The sequence below is a fragment of the Triturus cristatus genome, chromosome 4_1 (assembly GCF_964204655.1).
Source record: "Triturus cristatus chromosome 4_1, aTriCri1.1, whole genome shotgun sequence".
Taxonomy (NCBI): domain Eukaryota; kingdom Metazoa; phylum Chordata; class Amphibia; order Caudata; family Salamandridae; genus Triturus; species Triturus cristatus.
The window spans coordinates 1,086,724,829-1,086,742,897 of NC_140585.1; the positions used below are offsets into that span (position 1 = coordinate 1,086,724,829).

Sequence of the window (18,069 nt, forward strand, 5' to 3'; positions counted from 1 at the left end):
GTTGCCCCCCTCCTCAGGCCACTTATGGCCCTGGGGACCCCATCCCCCGGAGCAGGCCTTTGTTTTTTATAATTTAAAAAATATATATATTTATAGAAACACCTAGGACATGCTGGACAAACCGTACATACCTATCACCATGACGATTTGCGTGATATTCATTAAAAGGCGACTATGCATACAATGAATCCACGTGGAATGTATTTACACTGCTAGTGAAGCTCTGACGTGTCTGACGCCCTTCCGTGCCTAATCCCGGCGCCCCCGCCGGTGGGTACTCTCCAAGTAGACACCCTTGTCGTTTATTTATACAAACATGGGTAGCTATTGACGGGCACATTTAATACACACGAACACCAAGCCATTCAAAAGGGATTCGACAAAAATTCGACCAAAACTATGCAACTAACCCCCCTCACGGTTAATAAAACATACATCCACCGCCGGATGTGTAATACTTTTAATTTTACTCTCTGGAAAGGAGACAAACCTCACTTGAGAGTCACAGCGTGCTCCTGGCTGAGCCCAATGCTGTGTTACACCCACCAGTGCCCGCCGAGTGCCACACACCTCTGTGTTGTATTCCACCAGCTAGAGCGTATGCTATGACACTCTCTAGCCCATGTGCACTGTAACACCACCCCATGAATATGTCATGCCAGACTTGCTTTCCTATCCTAGTAGCTCGCTTCTCAATAATAGAGAAAAAATAAAAACTATCTAAATTAATATTAAGTTTAGAGTTACGGATATTGGTAAAGACTTGGAAATATTTTAGATAATCTGTGGATGGAATATCAAATCTCTGTTGTAGTCCCTCGAAAGATGGAGTAACATTCTGTCCAAAAAAATGACCAAGTGTATATATGCCTAAATTCTCCCATCTCCTAGAGACATTATCTATCAAAAATGATGAGATGATCTTACTGTGCCAAAGAGAGGTGTATCTTGTTATTTTAGGTATACCTAGTTGTTTGGAGGCAAGTTTCCAGATTTTCCATGCGTCTCCAATCACCTTAAACTTGGTCTTTTTGTAATAGGACGCTTCAAGTTGTTTCAAAAATAGCCCTTGACATTTATCACCTAGTCCAAGTTCAAAAATAGAAGGGATATAGGAGTCTGTGTTGGGTAGATTGAACGGTTTGACTTTAAAGAGCAGGCCCATTTGTTGGAGTAGTGTCGCCCAGAGATAGAATGTCAAGTTCGGGATACCAAGGCCGCCTCTATGTAGGGGGAGGGTTAGTAATGGTCTTTGCGATGTTTTTAATGTGGATAACAAGAGATACTAGGTAAACATATTTTTCTCTTGCGATCCATTTTTAATCTCACTTTTTACTTTTCATGCACTGCGCCCATCACTCTTTTAGAACTGCCCCTTCACATCTGTGACATCATAGAGAGCTTTCTCTCTTGAATCTCTCCACTACATCTAACAAAACATCCATGAGCTCCCTTCTCAGTGCTAGAAGGTTGTAGCCCTTCGCTACACTAGTGTATGGCCAGGAGGAAACCCAGATGATGAAGCATGTCACCTCGGTGAGGGATGGGAATCCGTCCTTTTTAAAGGATTTTCCTTTCTGAGTTATATCTTCCCTTTGTTGATAATACCGTTGAGTTGCAGCCTGTTCATTTTAGTCCTGTTTTTTTCAGTAGACCCGCAGATTTTGTACTGTTGTTGTAAAGCAGAAGGGTATATTGGCAGGAATTTGTGTAAATAGAGGTTTTAAATAGGTTTTCCTTTTGGCCATTTCTACAGAATATGTGCACACTGTAAACATGAGAGTATCGGTAACGGGATCCTGCATTTAAGCTAAAAAAATACCACTGCCATTCATCCAGGTGGGTTGTGTTAGTTTGTCGTTCCAAACAGTGTGCTGTGACTCCAGTAGTGTTGTGAAATATGTGTTTGAAGTACAAATGCTGACAATTACCAGAACATATTTTGTTTTAATATTTAAGAAGGTGCAGGTACATTTGCTGATATGTTTTACTCCATGTTCTTTCCATCCAAAAGCATTGGCATATTTTGTGGCACCCTGGTATACCTTTAGCAAAAGTCTGGCTATGGGCTACATACGCTAGGGTGGCGACACAAGCATGGCGACACAGCATCTGAAGATTGCAGTCAGACTGATGAGTTTTAAAGGCACTATGGACATGAAATGTAGCAGAATAATTTGGAGTACACTTAGGGGACCTCAGGCCTCACCCGCTGTTTATAGAATCACCTTTGTTTTGGTTTAGGTGGGAGAGGCTCATCTGGCGTCCTCGAAGGGACATGACACAGCTTAAGTTCGCTACATGTCATATGAATCCTATGGGTGAGGGGGCCATGCCTAAGGTGCTAGCTCAAAAAAGGGAGTGTCCCATCGGTCACAAGACTCCACCCTGTCCCCACCCAATGACCCACTCTAAGGGGTCCATATTTCACTTGCTGGTGCGGCACATGGTTATCAGTTTGAACCCTCAAATTTGGGACTTGCCAAGTGGGGGGGTGTAAACAAGGGCTTAGGCAACCCCCAAATGTAAATGCATAAATTTGCACACAGTGCACAATGGATTATATCACACAGAATGTGGTTATGAAGAGAGCAGTAGTTTCAAATCTCCTAGGGGTCCTATTTCTTGCCATCGCTGTACTCTCATACAAATGGAGGTCAGCGGGCGGGATAAGGGTACTGCGTTGGCCACAAACAATAACTTATTAACAAATATACTCATGGCCTTGGAGGCACACACCACAATTTTTACCAGCAAATCAAGAGTTCGGAGCCTGGGCAGTGAGTGGTAAATATAGGACACAGTCAACCCGTAATCTGAAGGCCCAAATTGGCACAGAGGACACCATAGGAACACCACACTAGACTGTGGTTAAAGAACAGAACAGTAGTTCCCAACTTCCGGAGAGGTAATCAAACATTCCTACAGAAGGGTAACACAGCCATGTACAAGCCCACCAAGAAGGAGGGCTTGGCTCAACTCAAATTCGAAATCAAATATAATAAGAAGGGCTTGGTAAATTTGGCATGGATTCCATTAATTAGCGCAAACACCACATGGTACCGCGATAGAGACGGGGCACATCTGCCAGAGGTAGATAAGGGAATTGGTCCAGCTAGAAGGACTAGTATCTGCAGGTTGCAGAAGGTTATGGAGCCTGTTATGGTGGGGGTGCCCCGGATATGATGGCAGCCACATCCCTGGCGTTGGCGGGGTTACAAGGTGGTCCACTGGCTGATTGGTACATAGGGGTACCCTCTTCAGGAGCACAGTAGGGGTGCTCTATGCCAAACCCCACAAGTCTTTACAGCAGGACCCTGGATGAAAATGTCAGCGCCCCGTTGTCCTTCGGTCTGTTGTAAGCCTGAGCAACTGGGGGCTTGCCTTGCAGCGCTCCACCCCTAAAAAGGTGTGAGTAAAGTTATGCACTGGTGCTCCATGGTATTTAAGGGGGATAATCCCCACATAAACGGGGGCACCGATTGGGTTGCTCAAGGTGTAGTTTGGCTCATCAGGCGGGCAGGGCATATTAGGTCAGTCACCGCTGCCTGTCCTTGGACCGTCCATAAGTTAACCCACCACATTGGCATACTTCATGTAAGAAATAAAGATGCAGCAAACTGTGCCCCCCCCCTAAAAAAATGTGTGTGGACTGATTATTTTGTTCAGCGCAACCAATTACTGCAAAGCAGGGGAGGGTTGTCAATATCGGCACTATGCATACTGCAGAGATTCCTAGTTGGCTCCAACGCTTGTGAAAATCCACAAAGTTAGGAGTGTGTGTGAGTATTCACCTAATTTGCACAGCATTTCCCAGGACACTCCTTTGACTCTCTCTGGTGCAACCACTCGTCTGCAGTACTCATTCAGCTGGAACAGGACAATCAATCAGCTTAATTACATAATGGTACTCATTACTGTCCCTAATGCACAGCTTGTCCCTGACAAAATGAGTTTTGTGTTAATATCCCCATCTGAGGAAACAAACCCATAAGTGGTGAAAAAGCATATTATTAATGAAGTTAGAAAACATTTATCACGAGTCTGAAACGAAAAGGCAGGCGTCCTTCAGCTGTAGCTCGATAGCAGCCGTTCTCCCACTTTCAGTCTAAGCTTTCCTTTTCTCAGTCATTGGAAGTCTCTCCAAAGCGTGAAATGAATCAGTCATCCCTACTGGTTGAAGACGGGGGAATCAATTTACCTGAATGCCGTCGAGTAACTTGCTCATGCACCAGTAGCTGTCAGCTTCAATGTTCCGCAGCACTTCTTCAGGCAGGCTGGAAACAGCAAAATGTTCCACATCCTCTTCCCCTACAAGCAGAGAAAGGCGAGACCACTCAATGTAGTGCTCACACTGAACAAGGGAAGCTTAGGGGTGTGATTGAAAACAAAGAAAGGCAAAAATGTTCTTTTGTTAACACAATTCAAAACAATTCTGCAAAACCTGGGCTTTATGAACCATGCATTATGTGAGCTGAATGTTTCCCATTGGTTTCCATACTTAATTTACTACAACTTTAAAAATCCCAAATGAAGAGTACAATAAATCATTTATCATTAGCCGTTTGACATCTGAAAAGTGAATACAATTACAGGCACAAAAAACATCAGGCAAGAAGTGCCACATTGCCCTTGAAAGATATTTAGGGACAGATGTATGTAGGTGAGGTTTTGCTATTACCAAATAGTGAAGTTTTGTGGTTTGCTATTTGGCAATTGCAAACACCTATGTACAAAAGTGTGCTTTACACTTTCTGTGGTTCCCAGTGGGTCTCAAACAGACCTACCTCAGTAGTATTCATGACGTAGGTCTCAGTTTGCGACCCATTGGGAATTGCAAAAATCACAGGGATGGTGGGCTGCTGGTGCCAGCAGACCACCATGTCTGTCACTGCTTTTCAATATAGTATTTTTTTTTAAATGTAGCCATTTATCCTTAAAGGAAAAAGGAATGTGTTTCAACAAAAAAAATTAAACGTTTTCTTTTCATTTATTAAGAGTAGGCAGTGGTTCGTGGGACCACTGCCTGCTCTTAAAAATGTTTTTACAAACATTCACAAATGGAAAGGGGTCCCTTGGGGCACTTGCAAACGGCCCATTCTGCTAATTGGGCCATTTGTGACCTCAAAAAAGCTTTGTACGCCTGGCCCTATGTCCCCACCTGAGACTGAATGAAATGAACTTTGGATGGTATTTTATAAATGCATATTTAAGCCAGTTGTTCGGGTGTTCTTACCAGGGTTGGAAACTTTTGATCTCTTACTATTTAAATTATTAGAATGATGCACATCTGCTGCACAGCCCACAAAACAGTTTTTGTAGTTACACCATTTATTAATTGTCAATATTACATCAGCAAATATTTTTCATATGGAAGCAGAGTACAATTCGGAATTGCCTTTTTGGGAACAAAAAGACAACAAAGTGTACGACTCAATGAGCTGCGAGGCAATGGGTACCAAGTAACCCTGGGCGGACAACTACGCTACGTTCGCGAAGTTTGCGTAGTTTGTGCTACTTCGCGCTACGCGAATTGCACGTAGCACAGTGCAAAATCACGTAGCGTAGTTGGCATTTTTTGCTCGCTCGCGGTCCTCACCTTCAAGTTGGCGACCACGAGCGAGCAGAATGACATCCTGGTGAGACTTTTTCCTCGTTCGTGATCAGCAACATCAAGTTGCCGATCGTGAGCGTGGAAAATAAACCTCCCGGCGAGATTCTCAACGCGGGGAGGTCAGGTCTCTCATTGCGAGTGGTCGCATATGCTCGCGACCGCTCGTGATGAGAAACTACCAGTCCGCGTTGAGAAAGCTGGCGCTCGAGTAAAAATCTACTCGAGCGGCAGAAAACAACCGCTTGCACTGTGCAAGATGCCGTTTGCAATGATTGCACAGTGTGGACAAGCATCCGGCACTGTGCAATCATCGTGAACAGCGTACTACGCAGTTCGCGTAGTGCTACGCGTATCTCATGTAGTGCGAAGTGCACTTTGCGTAGCTACGCGTAGCGCTACTACGCGAACTACGCCCAGGGTTAGTACCAAGAAATATAGCAAGAAGCCTTCCAGAAAGAAAACAAGATTTAGGCTAGCTAAAGGTTCCCATTTTTTTAACTGTATGAGCAGTAGTTTCGAGTGGAATGAAGGCTCTTCTTGCAAAACCTTCTGATAGGACTGCCGCAGACAGGCATGACCCAGATCACTCAATACTGCTGCAAGGGAGGGTGGCATGGGCCAACGAGTCAATCCATGTGATAAACCTCTATTGTCCTAAGGGTTTACTTCCACATTTTACTGGCAAAATTGCACATGGTGGAAGGGATGACAAAGATACCAAGAGAATTCAATTTCTAATCTCTAGTCCAGTGCTTTTATCTTCAATTTCGTTGAAAGAATTTCAGTATGTGATGAGGTTTATGTTTCAGAAAGACATAATATAGGCAATGGGTTTATGTTACAAACAGCAATAACAGAGACATTCTTATGGGAATGAGAATGGAGCAACTGGTGCTTGGCGCAGACAGAATTGGCTGTTCTTCCCTGAGCTTAGTGAGTCCTCATATTGACATGCCCCTCTCACCCTTGATCCCTATGGGATAGAGATGAATATATCTTGGTGCTATGCAACCCACTGGATAGTGTGCCCCATATAAATGTTACCATTTATTGATTCATATTTGTCTGACATTGCAGCACCACACTACTGCTGACACACTGCCATAAGTGAAATGCTCCAAAGCCCAAACACACCTAATGAAATGCAACACAGGCACGCCTTCTATGCCAGACATCAACCCAGACACACTGCAGGTCAGCCTAATGCAGCATAACTGGATCAAAGTGATTACCACAATCACAGACCCTCACAGACCCTCACTCACATTGGCAACTACTGCATTGACCCGACTCTGAAGATCTGGCCTGTGTACATGTGGTTGGCAACAGGACCACTAAAGTGCATGGCAGTGACTTCTTCCATACTGGCCCTTTAAAAATAGACTATACAGCATCACAGCAAGCATCCCTAGTCAGCCAGAAAAAACACAACTGTCGTGCAACAGGGGCCAATGCCAGCATGAGTGGGGCAATGGAACTTAGGGGGCAAATACCAGAGAAGGTAAGCCAACAACGCTGATCCACACCCTGAACTCTGATCAACAGTGGTAGGGGCCTGGAATTACAGGCATAGCAACCTCTTGTCATTTTGGAGAAGCCACATTTGAGTCATGTGACCCCAGCACTATGGGGTCTACAATTTCTTCCCCCAATGCTATCTTCAATATGTAATGACTGGGTTTTTAGTTGAATCTAGAATACTGTAGGGGCCTTGCCATCACTTGCAGGAAAACTTACAAAGAGGGAAAGAGGGACTTTGAACAAGATAATGCAGATGACTCTCTTTTTTGTGACAATACACCAGAGGCAAAACCACAAGCACTAAAAACCAACCAGAGCCTTACCTAACATGTGCTGTGCTATAATAGAATAAACACCATTCCCAAAAATCAGTATTCAGCATCTTCTGACCCCATTCCTCATCAACATGTTCGTAAATAATTGGCAATTAGGAATTATAATGGAGCTATGACTCCAGTGGGCTTCATGCTTTCACCTTTGCTATCTGAGTAATTGTATTATTTGGAACATGCCTATGCTATTGCAACCAACCGATCATTGAACTGACTTGCCAAATGTAATTATCTTCAGCATCTGCTACTCCCATATGGTCAGGCCACTGTCTTCAACCGAGTGCCTGCAACCACAGACTACAATGCAACTTACTGAATAGCATGAGTTACCCTCAGACCATGCACGGCCTGCTTATGACTCCCCATCCAGTTTCTGTCTAGAGCTGATGAGTTCCAGCCACTCCTAATGAATATAATTTTCAGACACGGTAGCAGAGAATCCAATGCTATCCACTTCCACGCATGAATAATGTAAATCACGAAAACTCTCTTTAGCAAACTCAATGCCATTGTAACTTTCATCAGACATATCGAAGATAAGACAATGGAGATGAATAGAGAATGTCAACACACATGGTTTCATCTCTTTATGTGCTACAAAGAAACAGGATCAGGAGCGGCTCCTCCACCTGGGCGTTGGAGCGTCGTCCCACTGCTTTCTCGCAGTGTGAGAAGCAGAAACATAAAATGGTACAAATACCATTTTATGTTTCAGCATCTCGCACTGCGAGAAAGCAGAAGAAGAGTTTGGTTGGGGGCGGGCGGGTCCATGAGGAGTGGCTAGCCCAATGTTGTGGGCGACCAAACCAGTCATGCACACTCTCCCGTTTTCTCCATGTAGGCTGCATCCAGCCTACATAGAGAAAACGGCCTCCCCATAGACGCCTGTGTGGATGGCGTCCATGCCAATCGTTGTGATTGGCTGAGGGAAGGGAGACTGCCTGTGGCTGCTTCCTGCGAGGAGGACTAACGCGATGCGGGACTGGACCGCCAAAGGTAAGTTTTAATTTATTTAAAATTACCCTCCCGTGTGACCCCCACCCCCGCATTCCCCCCACGAGTCATGCCGGCCTTCAATTTGAGGAAGAAAAGGTACACCGCATCTAACTAAGCATGCAAATTAAAAGTGTGATTGTGTGTGCACAGAAAGCGTCTCACAGTCACAGCTGACAGAGAATGTTTGATCATTCAAGGAAGGAACGGCTGCACTCATCTGTTCTGTGTGTCAGTTCAAAGTCACACATAAGAGTCCTGGCAGTGCTAAATCACGCTTTCATTTTATTGAGGTTGACATAACGAGTTCAGTTGAGTTCGGCAATAAAAACGGCTAGCTTTATTTGTTTAATGAGTTTTTATGGTGCTGTCCATCCTGTGCTTTATGACTGCCTCGCAGCACTAGCATACCTAGAAGAGAGCTGAGTGAAATGTTTGAAAAGTTTGTAAAGGTAGTTACAATACAATTATGCATTGTTCCTACTCCTCAAACTAGTGGGTGCCAGGGAGCTTGCAGCACCACTAGGGGCCATGTTTTCACTAAACCTCATGATTCATGCACGTGTGCACCCAGCATGCACTGGGACTGGGTTTGTGCCACACGAGTGCCACGGCAGTGCATAGCCCTGCTTCAGCCCGCCAAAGCTCTGTTGTAATAAAAGACCTGGGCTGTGGAGCTCTGGTTAATCATTGGAGTCTGTCCGCACCCTTCAATGAGTGATAACATGAAGAAGTTAGATCTTGCACACTTGTTATAGTTTGGTGTGGCAGTTTACGCCTCACTACCTCAGTGCACTAACCGCCACTGGACGGGATCCTTTGAAAGCAGACTCAATTCTGGTGACAACTGCAAAAGTCCTCAGACTCTATTTTGGAAAGAATTGATAATAATTTATAGATTCTTCAGTATCTTGGAGAAACATGAACATTATGACACAAATGACATTTCTGAACTTTTCTTTCTTCCCAACACCGGAGCTGCAAAAGGCACACAAAATATGCACCCAAAATTCAGCCCGGAAAGATATCCCAAGACTGCTCATTGAGCACTACTTCCCTCTACCAGAAATCCTCTGTGGTCCTGATCAATGCAAGAAAATACTGCTCATTTGACCATAAAGGAAATATAATCTACGTTGCAAATAAATTTGTAGCTGAAACACGTAACTTAAAGAAACACTCAGTGCTAGGATGTGTCTTGCACAAATGGGCTGCATACATTGATACAACTGAATTCTGCTACTTTGATTATAATGACTGATTGCAAGACTTCTGGATTCATTTGAAATGTCCACAATGGACACTTCAGGTGCGTCACTTGGCACTACCACTGAGAGTGCATGAATACAGAAGTAAGATGTCAGGGGATTCATACAAATAGGAAATATTTTATCAACCACCCCAGGCACTGATTAAAGATACAGAAGTTGGGTCACAAAAGCCTTGTCCAACTATCTGGAATTAAACTCCTGCCTGGATATAGCTCAGTATGGCTTTAGGCCGGCACATGGCACTGAGACCGCATTGGTCACCGTGTTAGATGATCTGCGAACGCGTGTCGACAGGGGCAGGTCAGTCTTCCTGGTACTGCTGGACATGTCGGCCGCGTTTGACACGGTTGACCATGCGGTTCTCTTGGAGCGTCTCCATAGTGCGGGTGTAACCAGTCTAGCTTTAGATTGGTTAGCGTCCTATCTCAGCGACAGACAGCAAGCAGTGGCTTTACCACCTTTTCAATCAGCCACTCGACAGGTGAAGCAGGGAGTTCCTCAAGGGTCGGCGATTAGCCCGATCCTGTTTAATTTATATCTTCGACCCCTTATAGCACTGATTAAGTCATTCGGCATATCAGTCATCAATTATGCCGATGACACTCAACTGATTTTTTCATTTGAGGGTAGTGAGTCGGTTTCGAAAGATACCTTTCATCGCTGCATGTCGGCCACAGCTGAATGGCTGCGAACCAACTCACTCCAGTTTAATGGGGCCAAAACAGAGGTTCTCCATTGCTCTCCTGATCGCCTCCCCCGGGCGCTGCCTGATGATTTTTGGCCACCTTCCATTCCTGGCTCTGTGGCAGGAGCTAAATCGGCCCGTAATTTAGGAGTGGTATTCGAACCGGACCTACAGTTGGATGGTTCAGTCAATAAGACCGCAGCGACTTGTATGGGCCTGCTCCGTGCCCTACGCAAAATTTTGCCTATTCTCCCCCAAGGTATTAGAGCAGAGGTGGTGCGGAGTATTATACTCAGTAGATTAGACTACTGCAACGCATTGCTCCTAGGAGCTCCTAAAAAATTGATCCTTAGGTTGCAGAGGATTCAGAACATGGCGGCAAAACTGGCTTTATCGCGCCCACGCTCTGCTTCCTCCTCTGCAGCTCTAGCTGATCTACATTGGCTGCCGATACAACAGAGGATCGCGTTTAAGGCGGCATGTCTTGTATTTAAGGCGCTGCATGGACTTGGACCAATCCCACTCCAGGGCCTGTTTTCCTGGTACCAAGCTGCCCGGCCTTTGAGATCCTCATCGGCGTTTCTGGTGCGGATCCCAAGGATCACTAGAGTCAGGATAGGTGGCCGAGCTTTTAGCCACACAGCCGCCTCATTATGGAATTCCCTTCCGCTAGTGCTGAGGGGTAAGCAAGATCTGACTTCCTTCAAAAGGGACCTTAAGACCTATCTGTTCCCTAGGGCAATGTAAACATTCTTCCGATGGTTTAAATGGGGTCTCAGCGCCAGGATACCCTTGGGGTGACAGATGCGCTTAATAAGAACTAAATACATACATACATACATACAGAAGTTAAGGGAAGAGCTAAATGGACGAGACTGACCCAATTTGAGGTCACCCTTAAAGGGCAAGGGTCGTTAAGTCAAACTGGAAAATATTTTACTCCCATGAGCAACTCTATTCAACCAACCACTAGAATACATGATACAGACACAAGTAGCACCTTTGTCATGGGAGTTCCAGATCTGTAGTCTTCTTAAAACTTACACATGTAAAGATGTCCCTGATACATATGTCTATAGGAAATTGCCTCGTTCTGGGGAATTATTTGGTGATGACACCACTGGCATATTTGGACCTACAGTATAAAATTATACTCACAAGTTTAGGATAACAATGTGAGATGTAAAGCGACAGTCTCGAGGAAAAGAAACCATATTTGCAAAAATAATTTGTTTAAATAAATCTATGTGGGAGCAACACAAATCCTCTTCCACATTTCCACCTTACAAGTTCACATTGCTAAACTCAAACACATGAATGTGCTACTCTGAGGTCCTCCATACACTTTAAATATAATACTCTATAACAACAGGGAACTTATTTTCTCTGCACTCTCTCTGAACATAACTGGACTGAGCCAATAAATTAAAAGGAAGACATTTTAAATTACCTTGCCGCAAACCTTACATCACTTACATACAGGGAACTCATCTGGCGTTGAAAGAGTCAAACTGAAACAAGATTTGGTCAGCCGGATATGAGACAAGAATATGGTCATATAAGTATATGTATTGCACCTACAAACCAACCAGGATTCTGTTGCTTCCAGAAAATCATTGTGCATGGCATGAAAAGCCTATCGTAGAGGTAGGGTGACGATAGTCATTGCTTTATTGTTGAAAAAGAATGTGGTGAGACAGACCAAACTCCATAAAATGAGTCTAAAATCAAAATAGGATGTAGCACATCCCTGTAGAACACTACACACATTTGAAGCAGCAGAATAGAACTTCACCATAGGTAATGAATTTAAGGCAATGAAATCAAAGAATTTGTGTCACCCAACATACAAAAAGGGAACACTACGAGCCATATACTCAAAATATGCACCAGTTTTGCAAATCTCATATCTCACCTGCCTGACATCACAAGAGCCTTCATCCTATTTTTCTGAAATGTGTACACATCATATCAGCGAGAGACCGACGGATTGAAGAATAGTTTTTATCTTAGTGAGAATGCTACAACTATAAGCCAAAGCAAGCCAATTCCTGGAAAGTAAAACCAATGAAAATTAGAGCAATAATGTGATCAGCAGTGTGAGTACGGGTGTATCACCTAGACCTTTTACAAAAAGGCCATGCCCACATCTTTCTCCTCCTGTTTACAGTGTTTAAGAAAGCAGAAGCCTCACCCACAGCAAGCAAAGAATTCAACATAGCTCCAATATTTCTGATCTGTAAACTGGAGATATACTCTGAAGATTACGGTACATGCCGACAATCCCACTAATACATTTTGACACAAGCCTTTTAAAAAAGACTCTTGAGGGTTAGATATTTTACTGGTGGTTGAACTTCTTTTGAAACATCAAACATTAACACTGTTGTCAGAGAGTTAAAGATTGTGTAATGTGATTAACAAATTCAGCTCATTCTACCAAGACTTGCATATTAAACTCATTAGATTGATGCACTCTTTTCAAGTCTTCTATTTTAGTTTATTTAAGGTATTTATAAAGCACAAGCCTGGGTCCTCAGAGTAGCGATATGCCCAACATATCAAGAATATGCATAACCAATGCGAGGGCAGAGAGAGATTACTTTTTCTGATAAAGGGCAAACTCAAATACGAAATACTATCCATTGCTAAATTCACAACCAGTGAGGTAGAGAGGTCTTTTCAATTTCTCTGTGTACAGAAGAATAATAAATACTGGGAAATTAAAGTGAACAGATGCCTTGAAGCGTGGTCACAGACAACCTCAAATACCTTGTGCCAATAACATTACACGATGGTTGAAACATCTATGGTCATTACTGGGAAATGTAAAGACGACCAAGATGATCAAAAAAGACAGATTCAACCACATCCTTTAGAATGTACCTACTCCTCTGGCCAACTACCTGCTTAATGATACCAACTCCCACAATTAATGCAATCTATGTGCATATAAAAATATTCCGTCAGTGCAATTGGTGAGCTACTAATGCCTTTCATGGACACTCATTGCAAAGTGCAACAGATTTCTCAGTTGCCATATGTTTCTGAAAGATAATCCAAACTCCTTGACATGTAAGTGAACAGAAATTACACAGTGATGAGGAAGGTTTAGAATGCAATTATATCTCTGACTGAAGCCTACCACTGAATATTATTGAAATAATACATACTATATTAAACATATAGCCTGACACCCTGGGAGTATGTAGATTTCACTAAAGAAAGGCCTACACAGTGAAGATTGTGAGACTACTGATCAGTATTAAAACTAGACACTAGCCATTGTGAAAATCTTGAGGAACGCTCAAGGTAAGCAATATAATAAATAAAAAACATATAACACTGTTCTCAGAGCCCAAAGTCAAGTTCAAATTAAATATTTTACAACCTGAGATACATGCATGTGAACTACTGCTTGCATGATGAATTGAAAACCACTTCTACCAAACCGATACTCTCCTACATCCACACCTTATTCCAGAACTGGGGCCACCATAGAGGGGTGCCATCTTGCCTACAAGGTACGCCTATCAATGAAATGTGCTGAAAGCAGAGAAAAGTGTAGTTATTTCACCAACTAACATAAATGGCACTAAACATCTGCGAAATTATTCAGAGCAGCCCTCCTGCTTGGATTTAATTGCCACCAGCAAGGCTGCAAATGGACAAAATGTAAAGTACACTAGAACACATTATGGGAAAGCTTGTGAAACATCAGTTGCTACTGTTCCAAATGAGAATTCCTAGTCAATCAATTGCAAGATTTTCTGTTTTATCAATATAATTAACCTGTGTAAAAAAATTGATTTTAGAAGTTGCTGGGGAAACAGAACTGCATAGTTCTCAAGCCACAGTGAATGGCTGCATGAAATGGTGCAAATGCCCCCTTAATTAAAGACATTTGAAAGATTCATGGATGTTTATGAAAGGTTATAGGCTCACTACTGGATCATATGTTAGAGGACGTTTCGCTTCTTTGATGTTTGAAAAGATGACCAAAATCAGCCCTAAAAGGGAATGCAGAGGAATAGTTACTAATGAAATGGACATGCTCAGAGTAAACCCTGTATCCTATCTTTGAAAAAGATTTACAAAACAAATTCCTACCCTCCTTTATTTTCCCCTCACCATTCACTCAAACCCCATTGTTCGCCCTATCAAACAAGGAGCTACCCCACCCGGTAATACTGCTCTCCTACAATAGACTAGAACTTCTTTTCACACAGAGTAGCAGAGCATATAACGAGTTATAACTATTGGGATGATGCTGTTTTGCTTGCATGAACTGAGAAATCATTACACCAACTTTTATATTTCCTTTAAAGAATAGTTTACACATAGGAAAGTAGTGGTGAATGAAGAAAAATGTAAGAATATGATTGTTGGAAAAGTGTGTATACCCAAAGAAAATTTACATTAAATAAAAAGCCCCTTGATATGGTAAGAGAATTTATATATTTGGTTTTATTCTTGAGTTTCAATAGCAAAGATAAATTGTCATCACTATATGCAAAAAGTTCCTGCATAACATCAAACTAATTTCCCTTATTAGTCTTTTATAATGAAAAGTTATGTGGTGCTCCTTTATCAGCTCTACCACAGGCTGCTTACCATGCAGATAGTGAATCTGGGGCCCTTGATGGAGCACAAATGGGGAGAGAGGGGTCTTAAAAGAAGTGACCTAGCTTATTATACCCCCCAACAAATGTCCTCAGGATACTATGCAGGCTGCCAAACTCGACCCATTTAAGTTTCTGCTGGCGTAGCGTGCCCAAGTAAGCAAGAAGCTCTTATGCTGGTTTGGAATATGGTTACATCCGGTAGCACTAATGTTGCCCCGTACATAAAGCTCTTCTTAGGGTGGGCTTGAACTATATTTGGGCTGAGCTGGATTTAGTGGAAGTCGTGAAAGTCGAACTCTCAAAGCGAGGTCCTGAAATATTGTTCAGTGTGGGACAAAAAGGGACATGTATGAAGAAACCTTGAGGCTTGCCTGATGTAAAAACCTCTGTCCACAGTAGAGTCTTACGTGGACAAGATGGACTCTGGATACAAATGCTCTGCACGTGTTAAATGTCCATTCGGAACTCTACCCTACAAGCTTCTACTGGTAAGTGGCCAATAAACAACACCTCCCCTCTGTGTATGCTCCAATGCTTCAGTTGAAAACAAGAAACATTTTCTGTCACAGTGTCTTTGTTGCGCAGAGAAGAAGTTGGCTGACATCACAATTTAAGCACTTTCACGTCCCTTCATTTAAAGCTTGAAATATATCAGTATGATATGGCAAAGTTTATTGGCCTGGAAGATACAAGCAAGAAAATGTATTCAAATGTAGAAGACGTATTAGAAAGCAAACCCATGAAATGGGAAGGGTGCTGCTAGTAACTTAATATATGTCTCCTTTTTTACCCATTGAGTGAAGGAGCAGGTGTAATCTGTAAAATGTTTCAGAGAGCTGTCACAAATGTGCCAACCCAGACTGTTTTGGAATTCATAAATCCCGATGTGATGCTATCCTTGGTTTTTTGCCTCACTGTGGTGTGTGTACCTCATTGTGAAAACAACTTGTTATAACCCATAAATAAATAACTACGCACTTTATATGGAATAAGAATTGATCCTACCTTACACTGTCTGCCAAAGAAAGCATTGCTTAGATTATGCACTAGATCCTGTGCACTTTGTTGAGTTAAACAGTCTGCCAGTTTTAAATGTTAATTGTGTTTAAATCTTTGTAAAGGATTTGATGGATTTGTATGAAATGCACTTTGAGCTGGCTACAATGTAAAGCTTTTTTGATCGTCTAGATTTGATCTTCTTGTTTTATGCATCACAAAATATGAAAAGAGGTACATTTTATTACCATGCGCTAGAAATGTTGAGTACTTAATAAGAAATGTCTATATTGATTGATCAGTCTGTTATATACTGTTTGTATAATTCTGCATTGATAATTGTTAAACTAATATGGTGTACTCACAAGTGTTTAATGGAACTTTGTTTTCGGAACTGAACAAACTATGAAGCTGACCTTCTCACTGCGTGCTCATTTTAAACGTTCTAACAGCATTACCTCTAGTCTTGCGTTCACATGGATATTTCTTAGCAAGCCAGACTGCATAAGTGACCAATAATCGACCTGTGAACATTTTCCCTTCATTTACGGCCGCACATCTTGTCCAATCATGTGTTAAAGAACAGAAAGCTAAGTTCCAGTTGAGGTTCACAGCCAGTTGCCCATAAGAAGAAAAACTCTGTTGCCCACCCTCGGATTCCTCAAGTGTTTCCTGGTATTAAAACATCTAGGTTGGCATTTATTGAGCCAATGAAGACCAAAGGAAATGTGCCCGCCGTGCTTTCTCCTGTTGAGTCTGCAGTACAAACCACATGAACACCTGTACTTGAATGGAATCCACCACTTTCAGACCTCCAAGGAGAAGATTTTGGAGTACCACTGGCATTCCACCCTGTCTCCATGACATCGAGGTGGAAGATAAATCTCCACCAATGGCACCCCAATATAACAGAAGATTTGCCTTTGTGTAGATGCAGAGGGAAGCTGCCCTCGAACTATGGAATTCTAATGCAGTTCATAGGAAGAATCACGTAGACTGGTCACAGTCCTGGCTTGTTGATGCACTCGGTTTGTGTCATTTTCTAAATAAACATCACAACATAAACTGTACTGCCTCTCTGTCTGAAGCAACCTACTAGTTTGTTGTGTTCACTCGAAGCCTCAGGCTTAACAATGTTAATAACATTCTTAAACACCGAGTTCATTGAACCATTAACTGGATTAGGGAAATGCAGTGACTTAGTAGCGCAACAGTGCTTGCATCCCTTCTTGGAAGATCCAACATGTCCCAGAGAAGATCTTAAAGCTCACCAAACAGGAAATGTGTCTCCTTTCCTCATTAAGATATAAATACACTTGTACCTGCTTAACTAGTACATTTTTTGTTACTTCATTCATTTTTATCAAGTACACTGCATAAGCAATACCCTGATTGTTCACCTATCGAACATTTTATTACCGTTTGTAAGTATGCAAACACCACCATGCACAGCCTTCAGCCCAACTCCACCCTAAGGACCGCTTGGCCCTGTACCCTACCCCCCCAAGGGCAGCCAACCCGCTGCTGCACACAGACTTGTGGGTTAGCTTCAGGACCTCCTGTCTGTTCACAGCAACCCACTGCAGGCACTTAGGCCTTGCCCCCACCAGCGCGGCCCAAGTGCTCCTGTTGGACTCCTGCAGTGGGCCCTTCTCTGGACTTCTGCAAGATCACGGAAACCCACAAACAAAATTTACATTTGGTCCCTCTGGAATCCCACCACAAGGTTGAGGAGGTCATGGTACCCCTACCCTGCCTCCTTTCACCATATGTTGTTTTTTCATTTTCAGTACACAGGGATCAAGTCCCCCGTCCTAAAATGGTGACCACAACATTTCTCCTCATGCTGCAGCCAGTAAATCACAAAAATGTATTTATTATGGTAACAAGGTCCCAACTATAACTACACAGTGGTGGATTCATCCAATTTGCTTGGGTTAAATTGTGGTTCTCAAGAAACAATGGTTCTTATTGGTATAATTTATAAATAAATTACAGTGAAATCACAGTCTGCACTTAATGCCGAAGTTCA

The 18,069-nt window shown here is 42.8% G+C and overlaps 1 protein-coding gene across 1 annotated transcript in view; it reads right to left on the reverse strand.

Annotated features, from left to right (window-relative positions):
* Nucleotides 1-18,069, reverse strand: part of TBC1D22A (TBC1 domain family member 22A) — a 1,683,159-nt gene that overhangs the window by 966,001 nt on the left and 699,089 nt on the right. Inside the window, exon 9 of the mRNA XM_085654063.1 lies at nt 4,202-4,311. Within this exon, the coding sequence (XP_085510189.1) occupies nt 4,202-4,311 (110 nt within the window). The remainder of the gene's footprint in view (nt 1-4,201; nt 4,312-18,069) is intronic.